This window comes from Lactuca serriola, chromosome 2, assembly GCF_051521515.1.
Source record: "Lactuca serriola cultivar US96UC23 chromosome 2, Lser_US96UC23_V15, whole genome shotgun sequence".
NCBI classification, from domain to species: domain Eukaryota; kingdom Viridiplantae; phylum Streptophyta; class Magnoliopsida; order Asterales; family Asteraceae; genus Lactuca; species Lactuca serriola.
The window spans coordinates 182,501,614-182,525,383 of NC_136409.1; the positions used below are offsets into that span (position 1 = coordinate 182,501,614).

General features: G+C 37.7%; 3 protein-coding genes across 4 annotated transcripts; 2 read left to right on the forward strand and 1 right to left on the reverse strand.

Annotated features, from left to right (window-relative positions):
• Positions 1–14,412: 14,412 nt before the first annotated feature.
• On the forward strand, positions 14,413–18,146 carry LOC145087643 (putative galacturonosyltransferase 14). The gene is made up of 6 exons (XM_079025648.1): positions 14,413–15,084; positions 15,524–15,579; positions 15,700–15,855; positions 15,965–16,558; positions 16,871–17,173; positions 17,285–18,146. Exons 1-6 carry the CDS (start codon positions 14,874–14,876, stop codon positions 17,564–17,566), a joined length of 1,602 nt encoding a protein of 533 aa, XP_078881774.1. The 5' UTR covers positions 14,413–14,873; the 3' UTR covers positions 17,567–18,146.
• A 98-nt stretch (positions 18,147–18,244) lies between these two features.
• Positions 18,245–20,080, reverse strand: EMB2076 (Pentatricopeptide repeat (PPR) superfamily protein). The gene is made up of 2 exons (XM_079025647.1): positions 18,611–20,080; positions 18,245–18,526 (listed from the first exon to the last, which is right to left on the reverse strand). The coding sequence occupies exons 1-2, from the start codon at positions 20,078–20,080 to the stop codon at positions 18,362–18,364; spliced, it is 1,635 nt and encodes a 544-aa protein (XP_078881773.1). The 3' UTR covers positions 18,245–18,361.
• A 271-nt stretch (positions 20,081–20,351) lies between these two features.
• On the forward strand, positions 20,352–21,782 carry LOC145087644 (uncharacterized). Of its 2 annotated transcripts, none has more exons than XM_079025649.1 (6): positions 20,352–20,526; positions 20,658–20,816; positions 20,981–21,054; positions 21,133–21,212; positions 21,307–21,458; positions 21,539–21,782. In XM_079025649.1, exons 1-6 carry the CDS (start codon positions 20,352–20,354, stop codon positions 21,610–21,612), a joined length of 714 nt encoding a protein of 237 aa, XP_078881775.1. In that variant the 3' UTR covers positions 21,613–21,782. The 2 variants fall into 2 exon arrangements, with proteins under 2 accessions (XP_078881775.1, XP_078881776.1); XM_079025650.1 differs by having other exon boundaries at positions 21,566–21,782.
• The last annotated feature ends 1,988 nt before the right edge of the window (positions 21,783–23,770 follow it).

A 23,770-nucleotide genomic window follows, 5' to 3' on the forward strand; every position in this document is an offset into this window, starting at 1 on the left:
TAGACTTACAACACTCTACTACTATCTAACTGCTAGTGAGTGCTATGGCTACCCCCGCAGACTTACAACACCACTACTACTATCTGACTGCTAGTGAATGCTACGGCTACCCCCGCAGACTTACAACACCACTACTACTATCTGACTGCTAGTGAATGCTACGGCTACTCCCGCAGACTTACAACACTACTACTACTATCTGACTCCTAGTGAATGCTACGGCTACTCCCGCAGACTTACAACACTACTACTACTATCTGAGGACATCCTAACTATCCTTAGTCCTGCTAGTGATTCCTCATCCTGATTTCTCAAAACCAGCCCTCAGTCTTTGAATACTGCATCAACCTCGACATCTTATATCCTTGATATACTTAGCGCTTCGTCGAGGAATTCTTCGGCTTGGTTCCCAAACCAACCGTCTACTAATCCGGATACAAGAAGCTATTGTTGGGAAGTTTCCAAACTCCCAACTCCTGAATCTACACAATTCTGCATGCTGACTCTGTCACTGGCTACTAATACGAAAGCATCTCTTGCTAACCGTTCTCAGGATCCTCATTCCGACTCACTTGAGCCCTACAGGTGGTCCTCCAATCCTGTATTCCCAACCAGCTTCTAACCATCTCGATTACATGAACTAACTGTTGGGAAGGTCCTCAAACTCCCAATTATGAACTCCTCAATCCATCAATCACTGTGCTACTATCTTTTCTTCCGTTCCTGACTATACGAGGGTTCCTCCCCCACTTCGATTCAACTAGATCCTTACAGTTCACTGTCTGGAAAGGATTCCCAATCCTTCTTACCACCCATGACTAATCTGCTAGAACCACGCTTACCCTTTATAGTGTTTTCAACACCAGCTAATCCAAAAAGATCACCCAACTTCTAAAAAAATCTGAATAAATCTTTGGTAATAGCCCGCTAGACCTAGGAAGCTCCGAATCTCAATTGGAGACCTCGGAATCTCCCACTGCATCACGGCCTCTAACTTGGCCGGATTGACTAGAATATCCTTCCGATTTACGAGGTACCCAAAGAAATTGCACTCCGCGCAACCAGAACTCACGATTAAAGAACCTTGCGAAAATTCTCTTCCTCTTCAAAGTCTCTAGCACCTCCCTCAGGTGTTTCTCGTGCTGCTCCTCAGTCTTGGAATAAACCAAGATGGCGTTGTACTCTCCCAATCCCGCAATCTGGGGAATTGGTCTATCACTATTCGCCAATGCTTCTCGGTATGCAATTGGCATATGACATCTCATAAAAATACAATTCAGACACAAACTGAGGATAACTTAGGATTACACTTTCTCAAACCTCTGGAATGAAAGGCTCCCTTGTGCAGTTTCCTACAAGTGCTGCATCGATTCTGACCCTGCTGGCCCCTCAGAAACTGATCTAAAATCTACGGTCTCCTCCCGAGACCCTTCACTATAAGCAACTGATTTGGTTCCCTCTTAACAATGTGCTCCAAGTCAATATCCCGCTCTCGAGCTCTAGAAGTCATATCATTCAGGGTCTTGCACCCCGAGATACTCATGATCTCCCTGCTATCATTCTACAGTATGTCCTGATAACTTTCCTTCTTCATTTCCTCATCTACTGCATACTGTGGTACCATATAAGCTCTTTCCCGAGGCTTGGCAGTGATCTCTGCCACAGTCTCATTCGTCTGGTGAGGATCTAACAACTCTGGCACCAACTGCTGCGCCTCCATCGCCTGGGCACACTCTGCCCAGAATCTGGTCTGGAAGTCATCCCATGACATAGCATCAACCACATCATCCCTCAACTTGCTACCAACCTCTTCCTATCAATCTCGTGCTCTATCCCTCAGGAGATAGGAAGTAACTCAGACCTTGTCTCCTTTCGATACAACGTCTGGTACGAAAAGTGTTGGCAACATCTGCCAACCATCTGCCGCTAACAATGGGGTCCCTAACCCCATGACAATCTGAAGCCTCACAAACTGTGAATTCCCGAAACATCAACGTACGGGTCTCTATCATGACTGCTATCTCAGTGCAGAATGCACTCGGCCTCTCATCACAAATCTCCATAATGCCCTCCTTGATCACACTGAGGATCACAGGAGTCTGGTCAGTGATACTGCGCAAAATTCTCAAATGAAATGAACTCTCTCATCTGATCATCAATCTGCTCGGCTCCAGAGTCCGAGCCTGATCCCCTGTCGACACCAGAACTACCATCTGGTCTACCACATAGCGTCACTATACTCGACAACTTGCCATCACTAACATCACAATACTCATCCAAACTCGAGGGATCTCACACACTACTGCGGAGGGATCTCTCACACCCTCTACTAGTTCCCTGGTTTTGCCTTGGCCCCTCTTGAATCGAGTACGGATCCTCTGCTTTCAGTAGTACGGGCCCATACTATCTTCCACATCTATCCGTACTTTCCTCAAGAGTTACCTCAACTCCACCAAGTCCCCTTTTCTCTACTACTGATCTCTGCTACTCTCATCCTAGGCTTGCCCTAGGGAACCTCTGACTCTACCCAAACAGTCCTCAGCTGCTGAAGGCCTCCTCGTAATGCCAATTAGCCACCACCTGAATACCATCACATGCAATGAGGCTCGGATAATACTTCGAGTAAAAGTTTCGTCCCTACAACGGTTGGACTCAGACAAGAGCTGCGCAATAGGGCCAAATCCAACACTCTGAGATTATTCAACCCTGCTCACATGTGATGTAACGTATTCACCTAATGGCTAACTCCCATCACTCAGAGTCCCACAAAGCACAAAGCAAGCAACATTCGGATAAAGGAAACATACTCAGGCAAAGTTATTCTCATAACAAGAAACTGTACTAGCATACAATGCTAAGCTCATACTATCAGGCATAACCTACACATGCTATCATACTACTGTCTACTCAATACTAGCATGAAATTCTTATCAAGCTGAAACACATAAAGCAGACACATAAGGCATCCTCCTAGATCCTTAGTCCTATTCTAGCATGCTGTTCTACTAAAACTGAAGCTGAAACTAAAACTGAAACTGAAATTGAAACTGATACTGATACTGATAATCAAAACGTAACTTGTATGGGTAATTTGGGAGTACTTACTTGAGCTCGGTTGATTGCATGCACCACACCCTTTTTCTCTTTTCAAGTTATTTACTTTCTAAATATTCTTTCCACTTTTTCTAAAACTCTTTTCTTTTCTCAAACTCCTTTTTCAAAACTGTCTTTTCCTTTTGAAAACCTTTATACCAATCCCTTAGTTTGAGTTCAGACACGCCCGAAGGTATGTCAGAATCCCTCAAACCAAGGCTCTGATACCAACTTGTAACGACCCAAAAATCACGACTAAAAATTTCTTTAAAAACATTACTAAAACCAGATTTATAAAAACGTATCATAAGTCAACACATTACTTTCAAGTATTAAATTCAAAACATAATCTCATTATCAGAGTAAAACATTCCCAGGCTAACTGACTATGGTGTGTGCACTGCAATCTTCCCGAGCTCCTCCTTTAAAAATTGAGTACCTGAAACCAAAAATGAAAACCGTAAGCACGAAGCTTAGTGAGCTCCCCCAAACTACCACATACCACACAATATCAAATAAAGCACATACTGGGCCTTGCCCACTGCATCGGACCGAAGTCCGGAACTAGCTGCATCGGACCGTAGTCTGGAACTGACTGCATTGGACCGAAGTCGGGAACTGACTGCATCGGACCGAAGTCCGGAGCTGACTGGGACCTTGTCCCCTGCATCGGACCGGAGTCCGGAACTAACTGCATCGGACCGAAGTCCGGAATTGACTGCATCATACCGAAGTCCGGAACTAACTGCATCGGACCGAAGTCCGGAACTGACTGGGACCTTGTCCCCTGCATCGGACTGGAGTCTGGAACTAACTGCATCGGACCGAAGTCTGGAACTATCTTAACATAGCATAACATAAAACACGTATTTGCTAACATAACACATATACTGCATCGGGCTGAAGTCCGGAACACATAACACAAACATGCTTGAATCACAAAGACATCAAGCACTCTAATTACTGCATCGGACTGAAGTCTGGAACTACTGCTAACTAAACGGGTCGGCATTGTGGCCGTAGACCCGTTCCTACTGGAAGGAAACTCACCTGAACTGCTGAGCTCTGCCGATAATCCTCTGGCTGCTAATCGACAATCCCCTGAGCCGCTGCTCCTCTAGCTCTCCGAGCTATCAATATCAATATGACACTTAGTCTGACAGTCCTTCAAAAGTCAACTAAGTCAACTCTGGTCAAAGTCAAAGTCCTGGTCACAGTCAACCTTCCAGGTTGACCCTACTCGCCGAGTCAGCCTACTGACTCGCCAAGTTCATGAGCTCAGAAACTTCCTCCCTTCTCGACTCGACTCGCCGAGTCAGACCATGACTCGTCGAGTCTACTGATTTCTGTGTCCTGACTTGGCCAACTCACTGGGTCCCCACTCAGCTCACTGATCCGAGTCTTAACTCGAAGGGTTTGGGGTTTCACGACTTGACCCGTCGAGTCCAAGAACAAGCTCGCCGAGTTCAAGGCAATTTGCAACAGACTCGCCGAGTTGTTCTTCCAACTCGTCGAGTTCCTGCCTATCTTCATCCAACTCGCCGAGTCCACCCATGTGACTCGCCGAGTTGCTACGCGATTTAAGTCTGATATCTAGCCTGACTCGCCGATTCATCTCCCAGACTCGCCGAGTCCATACGTGCATTTCCATAATTTCGAGTCACAGAGCTTCTCCTTTGCTCAAAACAATAGATCTGGGTTCCTAGAGTCCATTAGTAACATAAAGTTGCTAACTTTACGTGTTTCCTGCCTCATAATACCAAAAACCAAGCTAGAGAGGAACTCCACTCATGGGGAAAGGCTTTTGCATAGCAACTAACATGGCTTTCTGCATTTTCGATCCAAAAAGAGCTCAGGTCTGGAGTTTCAATTCCAGATCTAGCTTATGCACCAATTTCTCATCACATACTCTCAAAGAAACCCTAAAACTCCATGAAAGATGGATCTAGAAAGGAGAAAGACAAGGATAAGGATTCATTACCTCCAAATGCTCTAAAAAGGTCCACCAACTTTGGATCCAAGGCCTCCTCTTGCACCACTATGAATCTCTTCTCTTCCAAGCTCCAAATTACTTCACCAAGGGTAGATCTTGCTCCAAAGATGATTTTGGTGGCTAGGGTTTGGGGTCCTGAACTATTGGGGCCGCAAATGAGCCCTAGGGAAGAGAATAAGATGCTTAAATAGGGTACCAAGTCCCAAAATTAGGGTTTCCTCGTTCAGACCCAACTCGCCGAGCTCACGAGCCGACTCACTGAGTTGGTCACTTACTCGATCCCTCGGATCCTGCTCCGACTCGTCGAGTTCCTCCCTGGGCTCGACGATTCCACTCCTTGACTTTGGGTTTCTTTCCTTTTCTTGGCCTTTCTGATCTTGGGTGTTACATGACCTCTTCCTTATTCATATGGCAGGTCATGCGGAACTGGTTGTAGCAGGGAGGCAGGGAGTGAAGGATGATGTCAATCGCCAACTCTTCATCAAATTTAACATTCAACTTTAGCAGACGATCAACATATCTCTGCATCGTTTGCAGATGAGCGGTAAGGGACTCTCCATTAGCCATTCGGGTAGTGATCATCGAAGTGATGATCTCATACCTCTCTTGCCTCGCACTTTGGTGGTACCGGTCCAACAAGTATTGATGCATCTCGTAGGGATACATGTCCTCATAGGACTTTTGGAGTTCGTAAGTCATGGTCGCTAGCATGATGCTTTCGTGGCATCACACTCCAGGGCCTCAAAGGCATTGATCTCTTCGGGAGTGGCAATGTTCATGTCGATTTCTTTCAGCTCCTTATCAAGGACATACTCTTTGTCCTCGTAATGAGTGACCATTCTTATGTTTCGAATCCAATCGTTCAAATTGTTTCCGTCGAATATCACCCTCCCACACAAGTTCATGAGTGAGAATGAGTCGGAGGAACTCGAGCCAGAAGCATTGTTGTTGTTCATGTTTGACATCTGAAAAGGAAAAGAACAAAGTTTGATTAGAAAAGAATCCCTAATTAAACACCCAAATGAGAAATTAGGGATAGGATCCAACAACATTATTTACATACTAGAAGAGGGATGCCGTAATCTAACAAGTAAATAATTTGAAGGTAAGTGAATGACGATTCACTAATTCTCCATCATGAAAAATGAAAACAACATTAAGTTTTAAATGTATTGAAAACTCCTAGATCTTTTGAGACTCATTGAACTTTTCAATGACATGTTTAAATCTCGATATACCCCTCAAGTTTGTGACTGGGATGCCGAGGATCACAAAGTAGGTGTGAATAACCATGCAAATATACATGGTGCCCTCATTGTTACAGTCACCTATTTGATGTGCCGGTTAACCACACACGCTCCATCGAACTACGACAAACAATGAGTCACCCTTTGCCACCTTTGCTTAGAACCCAATTAGTGTGCTGGTTAACCATACACGCTCCACTAACGTCTTAGCAAGGGTACAAAGTGTAATTTTATGGAATTGCATCAATTCACTTTTCCTAAAGTAACTAAGATTGAGAATTTTGTAAAAAAATATTTAGTTACTTTAATAATTCATTATACTTATTAATAAGAAAGGGTTGCCCTATCATACCCGTTCGGCTAACGACCCTCCACTAATCAAGGAAGTGGTGGGTGAGAGTGGACACCTATTAAACGACCATTATCGATATGGAGTGACCATCACGTATGAGGGGTCTGGGGTTCAAGTCTCGGTGGAGACATATGTGGTTATTTAGGAGTAGATTAGTTAGTTTGCTATTTCAAAAAAAAAAATAAACGGCCATTTTATAGGTCATAACCTTATACCCTCCTTATAGATCAGCTTCGTGAATGAGGCATACTAACGGTAAGACTAGCATTTTAAGTTATATACACACACACACACACACACACACATATATATATATATATATATATATATATATATATATATATATATATATATATTAATCTTATAATATTATAAAGTATAAGGTCGAATTTTAAACTTGTTAAATTCTAAGGTTTGAAATTTAAATAGTTCAAACTAAACATTTTAATCACAAAATTTAAATTTCAAAACTTGGGGACAAGTTCTGAAGTTTTCAAAACACAAAGTATCAAATAGCAAATAATTTTAAATTAAAAAATTAATTTAATGATTATCTAAATTTGACCTAATCAAGATTAAGATAATTCACCAAATAAATTCAAATAATCAAATATTATCAAATAAGGAATTTATAATTTAAATAATTGGTAATTATCTTTTGTTTTGTTAAGGATATTGACAAAAAGGTAATAAAAATCGGATTTTATTAAACCAAAACGATTTAGGTAAGCATCCTTAAGAAAAACAGCAAGAAATCCCGAAATTCTTTCTGTCTGACAGCTAAACTCGTCAAGTCCACATTGGAACTCGTCGATTTCCTTATGGAACTCATTGACTTCACCAGGCAGTTAGCACAAAAAATGATTTTAAAGGTTGAACAAATAAACAAGGCATCAATACAATAGAAACCAAACCAGACTCTGATACCACTAATGGGTTTGAGCCACAAGAACATTCCTATGTGCACATGCAAACCCGAATGCTTGGATCTAGGTTTCTCTATTGTACATACATTCATCCAAGACTTTCTAACCCTAGATCTAGTGATAATAATTCGAAATTATAATGACCAAAATAGATCTAGAAGATTACCTCTTGTTGCTTCTTTGAATCTTCTTGTCTATGATGCGTAGAGTCACAAGTGTAACTCCTCTAATGACTTACAAACACCAAATAGCAAGAAGGTAGTATATGAGAGAGGGAGGAGGCACACAAAATCAGCGCTAGGGTTCTTAGAGAAGTAGTGGCTGAAAATTGCATGCTTAGAGTCCTATTTATATTGTGGGCAACTAGGGTTTTAGTCAAAACCCTAACGGACAACTTAATCCCTAAGCAGCCCACAGAACCTTCTGGAATAAGGCCATGGACGAAAATATGATGGGCTCCCATCATAATTTCGTTCACTCCTTTGTCCCATTGGGTTTCCCAGCCCAAAATCCAACTATCATACATTTGACAATTTAAGCCCCCTTTATTCAATTAATCTCTTTTAGTCACTAAATTAATTCCTAATTAATTTATGAATAATATTAATTAAATAATATGATTTCTCTTTTAATATGTTATTCTTATAATATATTAATAAACCATAATATCTTCTCTCTCTCTCTCTCTCTCTCTCTCCATAAATCACCCTGTCAAGTTGCTATGGTGAAGGCAACCCAAAATGATCATGCACAACCGGGTCAAGTACTTACCAAATATAGTTACGGGCTTAGACACTAATCCAACAGGAACTGGATGTTACATTAAATTATTTGTAATTTGATCTAGAAAGTTGTGAAAAGTTTCAAAACTTGCCCTCAAGTTTTGGAATTTAAATTTTTGATTAAAAGTTTAATTTTGAAATATTTAAATTCTAAACCCTAGAATTTTACAAGTTTAAAATCCAACCCTTATACTATTATAATATTATAAGATTAATATATATATATATATATATATATATATATATATATATATATATATATATATATATATATAAGATAAAGCTAGTCTTACCGTTAGTATGATGGGTTTTGGTCATAAGACATCCTATGTGCTCATACAAACCCTGATGCTTAGATCTAGGTTTCTCTATTGTACATGCTTTGAATCCAAGACTATAAACCCTAATTTTAGCATATGGAAATCGATATTAACATATAATTATGTTTATGATATTACCTTGATTGTTATGTAGCAACAACAATCCCAATTCCTCATTGAATTGGCTCTGGAAGGCTTAGAGTCACAAGTGTCACTCCTCTAATGGCTTACAAACACCAAGAGAAAATGGAGAAAGTATAAAGAGAGAGGAAAGAGGTAGGAATTCATCCTTAGGACTTCTTGGGAAGGCTTAGACGAATTCATGAGCCTTAGGGGGTTTATATAGGTGTAAAGATTAGGGTTTTAGTCCTTATCCTTATCTAGTTGCTTGCCCACCAAGCAACCATAAGATAAGTCTTAGAAACCCTTATCCTAGTCGAATTCTAAGGCATTATCTCCTTAAATTCGTTCAACCTATAATTAAGATAATCCTTACCTTATTTTGTAACTACCACATAATTACAATTCAGCCCCTCTAGTTTAATTAATTACACTTGATCACAAAATTAATTCTTAATTAATTATTGACCAATATTAATTAAACAAATATGATTTCTCCTTTAATATATTATTCTTATAACATATTAATAAATCATAATAACCTCTCTCTCTATTTATTTCTCCAATCAAGTTGCTTTAGTGAAGGCAACCCAAAAGGACCATGCACCATCGAGTCAAGTACATACCAAAATAGTTATGGACTTAGACACTAATCTAACATAGTAGGCCTCATTCACGAAGCCGATCTATTAGGGGGGTATAAGGTTACTGCCAATAAAATGGCAGTTTAATGGTGTATATGAAACTGTGATGGTTATAGACAACTTAGGAAATGATGTGTTGCATATTGATTATTCCAATGGTTTGCACAAAGCATGCTTGTGGCATTGTCATCTTGAACATGTCAATAAGAAGCGCATAACGCAACTCCAAAAGGATGGAGTGTTGGAGTCATTCGACCTTAGGGATGATGGCGTGTGTGAGTCATGTTTTCTTGGAAAGATGACCAAGTCACCCTTCACTAGCACTTGTGAAAAGGGTGAGGGTTTATTGGATCTCATACATACCGATATATGTGGGCCCTTTAGATCCACCACAAGGGATGCAAGCCGCTTCTATGTGGCTTTCACCGATGATTATAACAAATATGGGCATATCCACTTAATCAAGCACAAGTTAGAAACCTTTGAAAAGTTCAAAGAGTTTAAGCAAGAAGTGGAGAATCAGTTGGGCAGGAAAATTAAGATGCTCCGATTCAATCGAGGTGGTGAGTACCTTAGTCTTGAATTCCACGACTACCTCAAAGAATGCAGAATTGTTTCGCAACTGACTCCACCTAAGACACCGTAGTTGAATGGTGTGGCTGAGAGGCGCAATCGAACTTTGTTGGACATGGTTCGTTCCATGATGAGTCATGCTTCGTTACCTATCTCATCTTGGGGGTATGCCTTAGAAACTGCCGCCCATATCCTTAATCTAGTCCCTACTTAGAAGGTTGTTAAAACACCTCACGAGATGTGGATAGGGAAAGCTCCCTAGTTGGCACATATCAAGGTTTGGGGTTGCAAGGCTTTCGTAAGACGAGAGACTCACGACAAGCTCGAACCTTGTAGTGAGTGGTGTATTTTCATCAGCTATCCGCATAGGTCCTTTGGATATCTCTTCTATAGACCAAGTGACAATGTTGTCTTCGTTGCGAAGAGAGGGGTTTTCCAAGAGCGATAACTCATAAGCCAAGAGGACAACGGTAGGAAAATTGATCTTGAAGAGTTTCAAGAATCAAGCGGTGAAGGAACCTCTAACGCTGGCGTTCAACCTGAGGAGGAAACTCTTGTTGAACCGATTGACGAGTCCTTACATCTTAGACGTTCCAGTAGAGTTGGTGTTCCACCTGTGTTATATGGTTTTCATATAAAAAATGAGGGTGATACATTTTATTAGTAATAGTACACTAGTAAATTTGGATGAACCTAACATCTACAAGGAAGCTTGGCAGGCCTAGAGTCCGCAAAGTGGAAAGAGGCTATGGACAACGAGATTCAGTCCATATATGACAATCAAGTTTGGAACTTGGTTGACAATGTACCGGGTCGTAAGACGGTCGGGTGCAAATAGATCTTCAAGAAGAAAACCGACATGGATGAGAAAGTACACACTTATAAGGTAGGATTGGTTGCGTAGGGCTTTACTCAAACTCCCAGAGTTGAATATGATGAGACCTTCTCACCAGTAGCGAAGATAAAGTCTATAAGGGTTATGCTAGCCATAGCTGCATTTCATGATTATGAAATATGGCATATGGATGTCAAAACCGCATTCCTTAATAGGAAGTTGGCTGAAGATGTTTACATGAGTCAGCCAGAGGGTTTTGTCGATGCAAAACACCCTAATAGAGTGTGTAAGCTTGAGAAATCCATCTATGGATTGAAACAAGCGTCTCGCAGATGGAATCTTTATTTCGATGAGAAAGTCAAAGAGTTTGGATTCTTGCGAAGCAAGGATGAGTATTGTGTATATGTCAAACCCAGTAGGAGTATAGTTAGCTTTTCTCGTTTTGTATGTGTACGACATACTGCTCATAGGAAACGACGTCCCAACCCTACAGGAGGTTAGGTCCTGGCTCTGGAAGTGCTTCGCTATGAAGGACCTCAGAGAAGCTGCTTATATTCTAGGGATAAGGATAGTGAGAAACAGGAGTAAAAGACTAATAGGGCTTAGTCAAAGTAATTACATAGCAAAGGTTTCCTGTAACGTTCATGAGTGCTTTTGAAATAAGATTTGAGTATTGGATTAAACCCACACTCACTTGAATCACTTCATGGAATTAATCACGAGTGATTCTGAGACGATAATATCATATACTATTTAAACCTAGATATATGGTTTATTGTTTGCTAGTTGGTTGTGCATTGATAATGCGTAAACGCATCAGTAACTTGATGTTATAAAGCACATTGTTGTGTATGATTTGATGAGTAAATAGTAAAAGCATATAAGTCGAAGTTTATCTGTTCCTTTTATCCTACGAGGGTAAAAGCGATATCTTGGGCCCCTCGATGATTTGGTTTGACTTATGTTTCGGGCCCGGTCAGGACTGAATTGATGTGTTCAATTAAGTTCTATGTCGGACGAATCAAAGATCGAGAAACTTGCTGCTAGAAAATAAGTATTACTATGTTCCATGTGATTGTCCACACGATATCTTGAGAACAGAGGACTATACGATCCCTTATCTAAAGGACGTGTCAGAGTTCGACAACGACTTTGAGAGCTACGATTGCTAATCGGATTTTGAAGTCGTACTTGCATCTATAGATATTAGACTTATCCAAGTGGGAGACTGTTGGATTAGGTGTCTAAGCCCATAACTATATTTAGTATGTACTTGACCCGGTTGTAGCATGGTCCTTTTGGGTTGCCTTCACCAGAGCAACTTGACTGGATGAATAATGGAGAAAGAGGTTATTATGGTTTATTAATATATTATATGAATAATATATTAAAAGAGAAATCATATTGGTTAATTAATATTGGTCAAGAATTAATTAAGAAATTAATTTTGTGATCAAAAGATATTAATTGAACATAGGGGACTGGAATTGCAGTTATAAGATAATTGGATTTTGGGTTGTGGATCCCTTAGAAATGGGGTGGATGAAATCAAGGGGAAAGCCCACATTGATTTCGTCCAAGGCCTTGTTTTTGGAAAGTTCGTGTGGACTGCTTATGGCCTAAGCAATCCAATTAGGGTTTTAACTGAAACCCTAGTAGCTCACCTATATAAAGGACCCCAGACTTTGCATTTTCGGCTACCACTTGAACCCTAGATATCAAGAGTCGTGTTTGAGCCTCCTTCCTCTCTCTCCAAGATCATCTAACTTGCTTTAGTGTTTGTGATTCATTAGAGGCATCGCATTTGAGGTGCTAGGTTCTCAAAGCTCAAGATCTTCAAGCTATAATCGAAAGGTAATTTCTTAACCCTACTTTAGTTATGATTTTTGATTTTTTTGTATGCTAAAATTTGGGTTTATAAGCTTTGGATGATTTGCATATACAATTAGAGAAACCTAGATCCAAAGCTTTAGGGTTTACATGTGTACCATATGATTGATGTAATGCTCAAAACCCATCAGAAACACACAAGAAAACCATCAGAATCAGGCTAAAGCGCATACACAAATACTTCTAGTCAAACTAGGTAATTTATAAATCATCACACAAGCACCCTATAAGTGGTAGCTAGCCATACTTGTTTCCCATCCTAAATAAATGTACAAACAGGATGCCAAAAGTTTTTCAAACCAACAAGTTTATCAAGTGAGTAAAATATTTTCCAAAAAACGTTTCATGCTATGCACAAATAAAACTTGTAGTATGGCACACTGCATATAATATATATCATATATAAATATCAACAAAGAAATTCAAAATACAAAGTAATATAAGGACATGTACTCCTGCTAAACTCATATGAAGCCAAAAGCTAAGCCTCCTTACTTTTCAATGGAAAGAAAGAGCTTCTAATTGTGACATATTGATTAACAACCAATGGTTACAAAATAACCAACATACCTTTGAGAGGGTTCCAAACTTTCTTAACCTTATTTTATGGTTAAGACACTTATTACAACTCTACATGAAACCTTTTAAGGGCAATAAGAGGTCAGATGTGTTGAATACATAACAAAAATTTGTTTTAGGCTCATCATACAATTATACGACATGTGTAAAATTTATATTGCAATTTACATGCTTGTTTAATGTACATAGCTCACCATTTTCAAGATCTTTTCCACTCTGAGCATTGTACTTTGGTTCTTTTGCTCCCAAACTTTAGCAATACCTATCTATATCTTAAACAAGTCATGACATCTTTTAATAACCGTTAATGAATACTTAATCCATTCAAGACTTAATACGCAGAACTCATAATATCTTATGGATCCATGGCTTATAATTTATGTTCTCTATGTCATAACCAGTGAGTTGATTATCTAGGTACGATGGAAGGCAACACATTTCATTTTAATAAAGTTTCATCATATTTCTTAAGGGAATAGTGTTTTGAGGTTTTGAGTTTTGACAAGATACGATGAGACTAGAGCCGATATGTGGTGATGCTTTAAGGGTCAAAATTCAAATACTTTTTTTTTTCTCCAATTCGTTTATTGTTTTCATGGTTGGAAATAGTTTGTTGACTCTTTTTTGAACCTTAGAAGGTTCAAACTTGTGAGATTCAATATAAGTTCATTCAAATTCAATTTTAGAGTGTTTAAATTCAAATTGATCTCCACCATACCACATTGATGGTCGTTAACTTTTGGTTTTGGTTTTTTAAGTTTTAAGGGTGTTTTGGTCTTCTTATTTTGTAGACTTTTGTATTTGTATAATAACTCTTTTTCTCTAAGTTCGTGCTAGAATTCTTAATTTATATTCTCTATCGTTTAAAAAAGAAATCATAATAATTTAAAATACATGTTTAAATTCCCGTCGAAAAGCAAATCGTTGTTACTTGTATTGTATGGTGATATTTTTTTAGTTTTTTTTTATTAAAAACGCGCTTTTGACTAAAAAAGTATTATTGTGATTTGTGTCGTATTTTTATTTTATTTTCAGATGAGCCCAATATTGGATCGGAGGACCGTTTGACGAATTACTGAATCAGAACAATTTTCACGAACCAGGCTACGCAAAACAAGCGTAGTATAAATCTCCCTCCCTCCCTCTCTCTCTCTCTCTCTCTCTCTCTCTCTCTCTCTATACATTCACTCTCTTTGATACAAGGGAGGAAAATCCAGTTAATCATCGAAGAAGGATACTCTGATTCTGTCTGGATTACAGATTGTTGTAGATATTTCGCTGGTTTTTAGAACCCTAATTTTGCGCATTTGTTGGATGGGAATCAATTCAATACATTGGTGTTGGTGTTGAACAAAGTGATTGAATTATTCGCTGCAAGTATAATCTTGGTGGATCTGGTTATGATGAAAAAGTGGCTGGGGAGGTTTTTGTTTACATCAGAGAGAATTAATTTGAGGGGATTCATCGTCGGTGGTGCTAGGGTTCTCTTGTATGTTTGACAAGAAATTAGGGGATCATTATGCAGCTACACTTCTCACCTAGCATGAGAAGTGTAACGATATCGAGCAGCAATGGGTTTATTGACTTGATGAAGATCAAGGTCGCAGCTCGGCACATTTCTTATCGAACTCTTTTCCATACCTTCCTCATCCTAGCGTTCTTGCTACCTTTTGTTTTCATCCTCACCGCTCTTGTTACCCTAGAAGGTGTCAACAAGTGTTCCTCATTCGGTACGCCACTACTTTTTCTTTAATTAATCACTTCTCGATCTACTTTTCTCTCATCTAATTGTTATAATACACACACATATATATGTGATTAATCAGAAATTAGGACTGCATTGTAGATCTTGATATCTTTTTATTGTTGTTATTATTGTTTCTTAATTCCATCAACCGGGATTTGAAAATTATGATTCAACCTCTCATCACCTTGGTGTTTCTAGATCTTGATTTGACTCTTTGGCTTTATCAAAATTTTGACAAGAAGAGTGATCTTAGGTAGAATTTTTGGATTCTTTTCAAGTTAAAAGTTGATAGGGAAAGGAGAGTATTTATTCTCAATATGGTTGCTTAGATGGGGAAGCAATCTGATATGCTTTCTAATCTTTCTAATTGAGTTCATCGAATCTTAAATCCTATACAATTAATCTATATTTCCATGATTCAGATTGTTTAGGCAGGCGTTTGGGTCCAAAGCTTCTTGGAAGGGGTGATGATTCAGGGGTAAAAATATTACTTAAGTAATTTCTTTATTTTTTAGTTGTTACATACATTTCAAACTCTACATGCATACACTGTATCTAGAAAACTTATACCATTGTCCTTCTTGTGAAAAAAAAACAGAAACTTGTTAAAGACTTTTACAAGATCCTTAATCAAGTGAACCCCGAAGAAGTTTCACATGACCTACAAATCCCTGATAACTTTACACAGCTTGTCTCTGAAATGAAAAGCAACAAGTACAGTGCCAAAGATTTTGCTATCATCTTGAAAGGAATGGTATGAAATTGAAAGCCAAGAGACATAATAACATTGACATCTTTTTGAAATTTGAATTGAAGAAGTTTCAGCATTATTGTTTAACACCTTTTCTAAATGAATTTGACAGATGGAGAGATCTGAGAGGGAGATTAGAGAATCTAAACTCCAAGAACTAATGAACAAACATTTTGCAGCAAGTTCAGTTCCAAAAGGCATCCATTGTCTCTCTTTGAGATTAACCGATGAATATTCATCTAACGCCCATGCACGCCGCCAGTTGCCCTCACCGGAATTTCTCCCTGTTCTTTCTGACAACTCATATTACCATTTTATCCTTTCAACCGACAACATCTTGGCAGCTGCTGTTGTGGTCACTTCTGCAGTCCAGTCATCTCTAACACCTGAAAAGATTGTTTTCCATGTCATCACTGATAAGAAGACATACGCAGGCATGCACTCATGGTTTGCCTTAAACCCCATCTCCCCTGCCATTATTGAAGTCAAAGGTGTTCATCAGTTTGACTGGTTGACCCGAGACAATGTTCCTGTTCTTGAAGCCGTTGAAAATCATAATGGAATCCGTAATTACTATCATGGAAATCATATATCAGGCACTAATGTTGGTGATACTGTTACTCCAAGATCATTTGCCTCAAAATTACAAGCTAGAAGCCCTAAATACATATCCTTGCTCAATCATCTTCGCATATATCTCCCAGAGGTAACCAGCAGTTTGATTTTCTCGTAAATTACAAAAATGGTCCCTATGTTTTTTGATTTTTACCATGTTTTCGCAATTTTGGTCCTTAGCTCAAGTTTTCATATTGATTTTGGTCCTTGTTTCAAGGTTCTTAGTCTAGGAATCAAAATATCAATATGAAACCTTGAAATAAGGACCAAAATTGAAAAAAGTTGTCAAATTTAGGCTAAACGCTGTAAAAATCAGAAAGCACATGGACCCTTTTTGTAATTTACTTAAAATTTTTATATGCATCTGAAGTTTAGATTTGAAAAATGGTTATTATATGCACAGCTATTCCCGAACCTTGAGAAGGTGGTTTTCTTGGATGATGATGTTGTAATTCAAAGGGATCTGTCTCCACTTTGGGAAGTTGACCTTGGTGGAAAAGTCAACGGGGCTGTTGAAACGTGTAAAGGTGAAGATTCATGGGTGATGTCTAAAAGATTCAGAAACTACTTCAACTTTTCTCACCCGCTGGTGGCAAAAAGTTTGGATCCAAATGAGTGTGCCTGGGCATATGGGATGAATGTGTTTGACCTGCATGCATGGAGGTTGACCAACATAAGAGAAACATATCATTTATGGCTTAAAGAGGTATGTAATGTATCATCATCATCATCATTTCTTTCTTTCTTTCTTTCTTTCTTTCTTCTTGAGACATGTCACAAAAAAAGATAATTTTTCTTTTTAAAAAAATTGTTGCAGAATCTAAGGTCGAATTTGACATTATGGAAACTTGGGACTTTGCCACCAGCTTTGATTGCATTTAGGGGACATGTGCAAGGCATTGATCCTACGTGGCATATGTTGGGGTTGGGGTACCAGAAGAAGACAAACATTGAGAGTGTAAAGAAGGCGGCTGTGATACATTACAATGGGCAATCAAAACCATGGTTACAGATAGGCTATGAACATCTTCGACCTTTTTGGTCAAAATATGTGAATTACTCCAATGAATTTGTCAAGAATTGTCACATCTTGGAGTAGTGATTGCTTTGGGCATGAACAAAAGGATGTGTAAAAGAACATTCAGTCATATATTCATACATATATATATATATATATATATATATATATATATATATATATATATATATATATATATATATATATATATATATATATATATATATATATATATATATATGGGAAGAAGATCAAAGTATGTTTGTCAATTATAGAAGAAGCAAGAAAATCATAGCCACAAATAGAATGGCAAAAGTCAAAAGTTGCCACCTGGAACAAAGATTAATGCATGCATGCATGAGTGAGAGTGGTGGCAGTGTAAGAAGATTGATTCTTTTTTTGCCTTTTTGGTATGTAACAGTAACACAAGACTTTCTTTATTTTTGCCTATATTTTTTAGCCAATAGGAGTTACGTTCAACTTTAGGCTAATTAGCTTAAGAAATTATGATGATTCTTTCTTAATTTTCTCTTGATTTTACATAATTGTGTCTTGAGTTTTTACTTTTTAGGCAGCAGTAGTAGTAGTACAAGGTTGGAATTGCTTTGTTACAGGAACTTCACACATGCCAAGTATTTGTATTCATGAGAAACATTTATAATGAATGTGCAGTAATTTTTTTTTTTTTTTTTTTTTTTTTTTTTCTGATTTTACATGATTGTGTTACGTATATGCACTAATCGGAATTCATCAGGGAACTAGTTGAGTATGTTGTGCATGAACAATTAATTGTAACATCATCTACATAAATCTATACAATGATAAATAATTTCAACATCAATCTTGTGCTTCACTAATACAAATACATTCATGGGATTAGATTTTTGGTAAGAATTGCAGCATCATTGCTCGTGTCTTATGATCAGCTGAAAGCCCAAGTTCACGCATTTCCTGATACAACTTAGTGGCCGATTCTGTCTTTTCTCTCAAACAAAATCCCTGAACAGCAGCATTGTAAAGATGTGCATTTGGAGGAACAAGCTGCACATAGTAAAAACGTAAACCCATAACCCAAACCAAAATTGCAACTGATTTTAACTAATGAAACAGAAAAGTCAAACTTACTTTCAAGATTTCATGCACTTCATCATAAAGGGAACCCCATATGCAAGATCTAATCAGTGACAACAAAGTTAAAGTGTCGGGATTGTGTTTTTTATGAACCATGTGTTGGTATACCTGCAATGCAACTTTTGGCTCATTTCCAACCTCACAAGCTCCAATCACACGACAATATGATGTAACAGGAATCTCCAATCCCAAATCCTCCATCTCCCATAGTATCTGCAACCCTCTTCTCCAAGATCCAAGCTTGTTGCAGGCTGTTAATGCAGTATTGTATAAATGCAATCCCAACTCAGATGGGGATTCTTGCTGGATTTTCTCAAATAACTCAAGTGCATCACTGTATTGATCCGCTCTACATAAAGCAATGAGAAGTGCATTCCAAGTGTATGATGTAGGAACATGCCCTAAACATCTCATGCAATCATACACTTTAAATGCAAGATTCACCTGACCATTGTTCCCAAGTGAATGAATCAATGCATTGAATACGATGATGTTTGGATTCTCTTTTCTTTTCATCATATCACGAAAAACACTTAACGCAAAATCCCATCTCCCATCTTTCACAAACGACATTACTGCAGCTTCCATGGTGCGGGTATCTGGTTCAACCTCGTTTTGAACCATTTCAAGATACGCTTCAACTGCTAATCCATACTGACAAAACCCTAGAAACATGGTGACTAACAACCGATATGTTACTGAGTTTCCTACACAATCATTCTCCTTCATCTTCCTCCAAATCCATTCGCTTTTAATCCAATCTTTTTCATCACGACATAATGTCAGCATCATGTTGAACAAAACTTGGTCGGCTTTTATTGTTTCTTCTTTATCGTCTATGAGCTCCTGAAACATTTGAAACGCGGCTTCAAAGCCTCTAGCTTTTGCAACTCCTTGTAAGATTAAGTTGTAGCTATGTCCACTTGTTCGCCCACTTGATCTCATGGATTCAAAGACTTGAAGAGCATCATCAAGCTCTTCCTTCCTCAACAAACACGAGAGAAGAGCATTGAAGGCATGTGATTCAGGTCTTAGACCCATGAAATCCATGGAGGCGTAAAGCTCCAGTGCGCTTCTAACCTTATCTGCTCTGCTCAGCTTCAAAAGGCGCCATGACAGATTCTTTTCATCCCTTTCCTCTAAAAACTGCAGTCTGTTCTCAGAAACAAGGGAAGAAGCCATACTAACATCGTCAACGTCTTCTTCTCCATCGTCCCACATGGGATGTTCATTAAGAACCGATCCGTATGCTATTGAAACCTTGGGTACATCCCTGTCAAGTCTAGTACTTCTAGAATTACGGCAGGAAGACACTACTTTCCGTTTCGCACTCCAACTGTTCGATGTAATGTCTGAACTAAGAAATTCAGAAAATCTTGAAATATGTATGCGGGTATGATAGTATTCAGAGAGCCCAAGGGTCGGTACATGAAAAACAACCGAAGTCGTCAAAGATGCAGCCATAAATCACCCTAAGCAACCAAGCTTAGTAGCTTTCACTAATTCACTCGAGAAGCGAACCAAGAAAATAAACTGAAAATAGGTCGAGATAGATATTCATATAATACAGACGCAAAAGATTTCGCGAATGTCTACGAAGGAAGCAGGGTTTTGTGTATTGCAACTGTGAGTGGAGCAGACTGCAGAGTTTCAAACCTGTTTGGACCAAAATGGAGAAGGCTCTGATAGCAAATGCGTATTCCCATTAAAATCTTTCTCTTTTCATATCTTAACAATGTACCATTTTTTATGCACATCGTACAAACCAAGAAACAGTCAATCTCGCCTTGACCTTTCCCTACGTATAAAGTTCTGGGCGCCCCCTTTCCCTAAAACCCTCCTTTTTCAATCCCAGGTTCCCCGCGCAACGATTTTATTAATGGAAGAAAAAAACGAGCTTGCAGAAATGGGTAAGTTAAATTACGAGTTTCAGAGCGTAAGTATTAATTCTTTTACTCTGGGTAATGCTCGATTAGGTCAAATTTGATACTAAAGAAAAAACCCTTGTATAATTTTACCTCCGTTTTGATGCAACATACAGAAAAAGTAGAAGATGGTGAAGAAGTAACAGTAGAGGAAGTGGAGGATGAACAATCGAAAATGGAAGGAATGGCATCAATAGCGTTGTTACCAGATGGGTCAATCTCGGGTCATTTTGTTCATCTTCCCCATTCCGTTTGTTACGGCATTCATGGCACTGGTATTTCCGAACTTCATCGATGTATTTTTTATTGCATTACTTCCCTTTTCCAAATACCATTGAAGCTGTTTTGTTTATCTCCATCTCTAAAAGATGTTTTTGGGCATTAAAGACTTTAACAGATGCAATGTTTTTTGGTAATAAATGTGTTGCCATGAAAACAGAGATAGCATGTGAAAGGGAATGTAGCAGGGGTGAAGACTACCGTTTGGTTAAACTGACTATAATAGACTTCTATGTAAGTTTAATCTTTAGCTTGCTCAATGTTAAGCACTTATATAAAGCTTTTGTAATCAGTTTTTACATGTTGTTACAGAGCAAGAAAGAAAGGGATGTAGTGGTTGAACGAAGAGGCCATGATGCTGCACGCTTATGTAACATTGATCATGCTCATGGGTGGGTATTCATTATGTAAATTAAGAATCTTTTTAGACATTATTTACATTGTAAATATTCAAATAAACTCATGAATTTTTCCATTTCTTGACAGATGGGAGAAGGATGTGGTTAGTTTAGTTGCCAAGGAGCAAGAGAAGAGGAAGATTGCAATTTCTTTTGCGTGTGAAACGCTTAAAGCTGATGAAGCAGCAGAAGGGCATATTAGGCAGTTCATGCCCAAATTAACTGGATTGGATGCTGTTGGTAAGCATATCTAGTTCAAACTCAGTGGGATTTTTTTTTTTCAGTTGTTCATGAATAATGAGCACCTTAAAAATATGCAGTTAATATTGGGAAGATGAGTATCACAGGTTTGGACTTTAAAACAGAAGTGGGACGTGTGGAGCCAAGTTCCTAAACATATGATCCAAACAACATTTTTGATCCAAGTAGAAATCTACCCTTTGTTAAAATATTTTTGTATAAAATCCATCACTGTTAGAATTAATGAATCGTTTGATGATAAACATGGTTGATGAAGCTAAATGCTTGAGAGCGATTATATTGAAAGAGATGAATAGTTTATTATAGACTTAAGATGAATCTAACTATAGCAACAATGGTCCCTAAACTATATGGAAGTACAAATTTAGATATAAGTATGCTAACAATTAAATTTTAGGCTTTATTGTAGGAAAAAAGGCAGTCACATATTACAAGATTTGTCATCACAAACATTAGTTACATTTCAAAGTTTGTGGTTAGAAAAAGTAATCGATTATTTAAAACGAGTAACTTTATTAAAGTTTCTAGTCCAATTTGAATTGAAATTCTACGTGTATTATAATATTATATTCGTTATAAACATGTCAAATGGTCTGAATATAGATTCCAAGTGATCCATATGATAAAAGTCTAGTATGCGTGATCTAACTCATCCAAGTGACAAGATTTTCGCTTTTCCAAAAGAAAAAAAAATGATAAGATACAAGGTAAAACTTATTGTGGCCCAAGTCTATATTATTATTTTTTAGGAAAGGGAAATAAACATTTATAAAAGAGTAAATTACACAAATACTCCCATGGGACAATATGTCAATCTTTTTTTTAAACATGAACCATCCATATCCATATGGTTTGTTTTTGTATTGGTTTGGTCCATATCCTATGGTTTTGGACAATTTGAGAGTTTTGGGCTATAGTTTGAGATTCGGTCCCTGTTTATGAATTATTTTTATGTTTTGAGAATAATTTGATTCTCATTGTCTTTTGGAACAATAAATGAATGACTTTGACTTATTTAAAATGAAATTTTTACTCGGTATTTTTGGGATGTTACAACGATTAATGGCTTTTTGCTTCACTCCATCCTTGTACTTTCCTTTGGACTAAAAAACCCCAATGAAAGAATGGAAAAAGATAATCGGAAATTGGATGTTACACATACCAAGGATTTTAAGTGTCTACTTGGAATTTAAAGCTAGTAAACAAATATTCTACACCATATTTATTCTTATTTAATAAAATCTTTCTTATCTAACAATACATAACAACTAGTGTTTATAATCCCCTTTCAATTGAGTAATCAAACAAAAATTATCAAGAGAAGAAACAAACCATACCTTGTTTAAATTGGAAATTAGCAAATTCTTATATTCCGCTTGATTTTATCCTTCAATACTTTGTAAATTTGTGTTATATGCCTTATAGGAGTCTTTTCCAAGGATATGAGAGGTTCTAGGAAGGGTGTTGAGTGATTTAAGAAATTAGAAGCTGACATGCCGTTTTTATTCATTTTTTTGGAGGATTTGACTCCAAAACATGGGTTATACTAGTCTCCCCGTTGTATGTGCATAAGATATCAATATACTTTATTAAAACATGTTTCCACCCTCTTTTATCATCTCAACGCCAAATCACGATTGTTTTTTCCAAATTTGTCTTATCTTGTGCATTTTGGATAATGTGCTTCCAAACTCAATTCTACTCCATCCTCTAAACTTCCAACAACCATATTTTTCTAATACGAGCTCCGTTTTAGCCGAGTCTTTCACTTATGTGCTTTACATTATCGTGGATACAGTTTAAGATCATGAATTAATCATTTAGACATCATTAGGTTTTGTTTTCATAGTCTCAAACATTGGCTACCGGCTAACAGAAATACTAAGGAGTCGTTTCTTTTTTACTTAATGTACTTAACGTTTATAAAAGTAAATAAATTTAGCAATATAAGACTTGTTCTTTTTTACTTAATCTTAACAAATTATCTTAGTGGATTAAGTTGAAAAACAAATATCCTTAACATTAAGTGGTAATCTTATATTTGTTTTTCCAAAATTACCCTCCACACCACTCATGATTTCCTCCGAATTAAAAGGGTATGCTCATGATTTTAGAATCTTTTTTATTACTCATAAACTAGTCTCTTTTTATAGACCATGTTGGTGATTTTCTGCTTCTAAACAAAATACTAACAATGTATAAAAAAACCCTTCAAGAATACAATTACTAAAAAGAGAATAAAAAACAACATGCTTCATGTATGTCTTTTAATAATTGGCATGTAACTTCTA

What these genes read in the sequence shown, in the direction of transcription:
- EMB2076 (XM_079025647.1), bottom strand. Translation starts at nt 20,080, where the DNA reads ATGGCTGCATCTTTGACGACTTCGGTTGTTTTTCATGTACCGACCCTT. An exon ending in AAGTGCATGAAATCTTGAAA is followed by an intron (nt 18,527 to 18,610) that starts GTAAGTTTGACT and finishes TACTATGTGCAG; the next exon opens with CTTGTTCCTCCAAATGCACA.
- LOC145087643 (XM_079025648.1), top strand. Translation starts at nt 14,874, where the DNA reads ATGCAGCTACACTTCTCACCTAGCATGAGAAGTGTAACGATATCGAGC. An exon ending in TTCGCATATATCTCCCAGAG is followed by an intron (nt 16,559 to 16,870) that starts GTAACCAGCAGT and finishes TTATATGCACAG; the next exon opens with CTATTCCCGAACCTTGAGAA. An exon ending in ATCATTTATGGCTTAAAGAG is followed by an intron (nt 17,174 to 17,284) that starts GTATGTAATGTA and finishes AAATTGTTGCAG; the next exon opens with AATCTAAGGTCGAATTTGAC.
- LOC145087644 (XM_079025649.1), top strand. Translation starts at nt 20,352, where the DNA reads ATGTACCATTTTTTATGCACATCGTACAAACCAAGAAACAGTCAATCT. An exon ending in AAACGAGCTTGCAGAAATGG is followed by an intron (nt 20,527 to 20,657) that starts GTAAGTTAAATT and finishes TGCAACATACAG; the next exon opens with AAAAAGTAGAAGATGGTGAA. An exon ending in AACATTGATCATGCTCATGG is followed by an intron (nt 21,213 to 21,306) that starts GTGGGTATTCAT and finishes ATTTCTTGACAG; the next exon opens with ATGGGAGAAGGATGTGGTTA.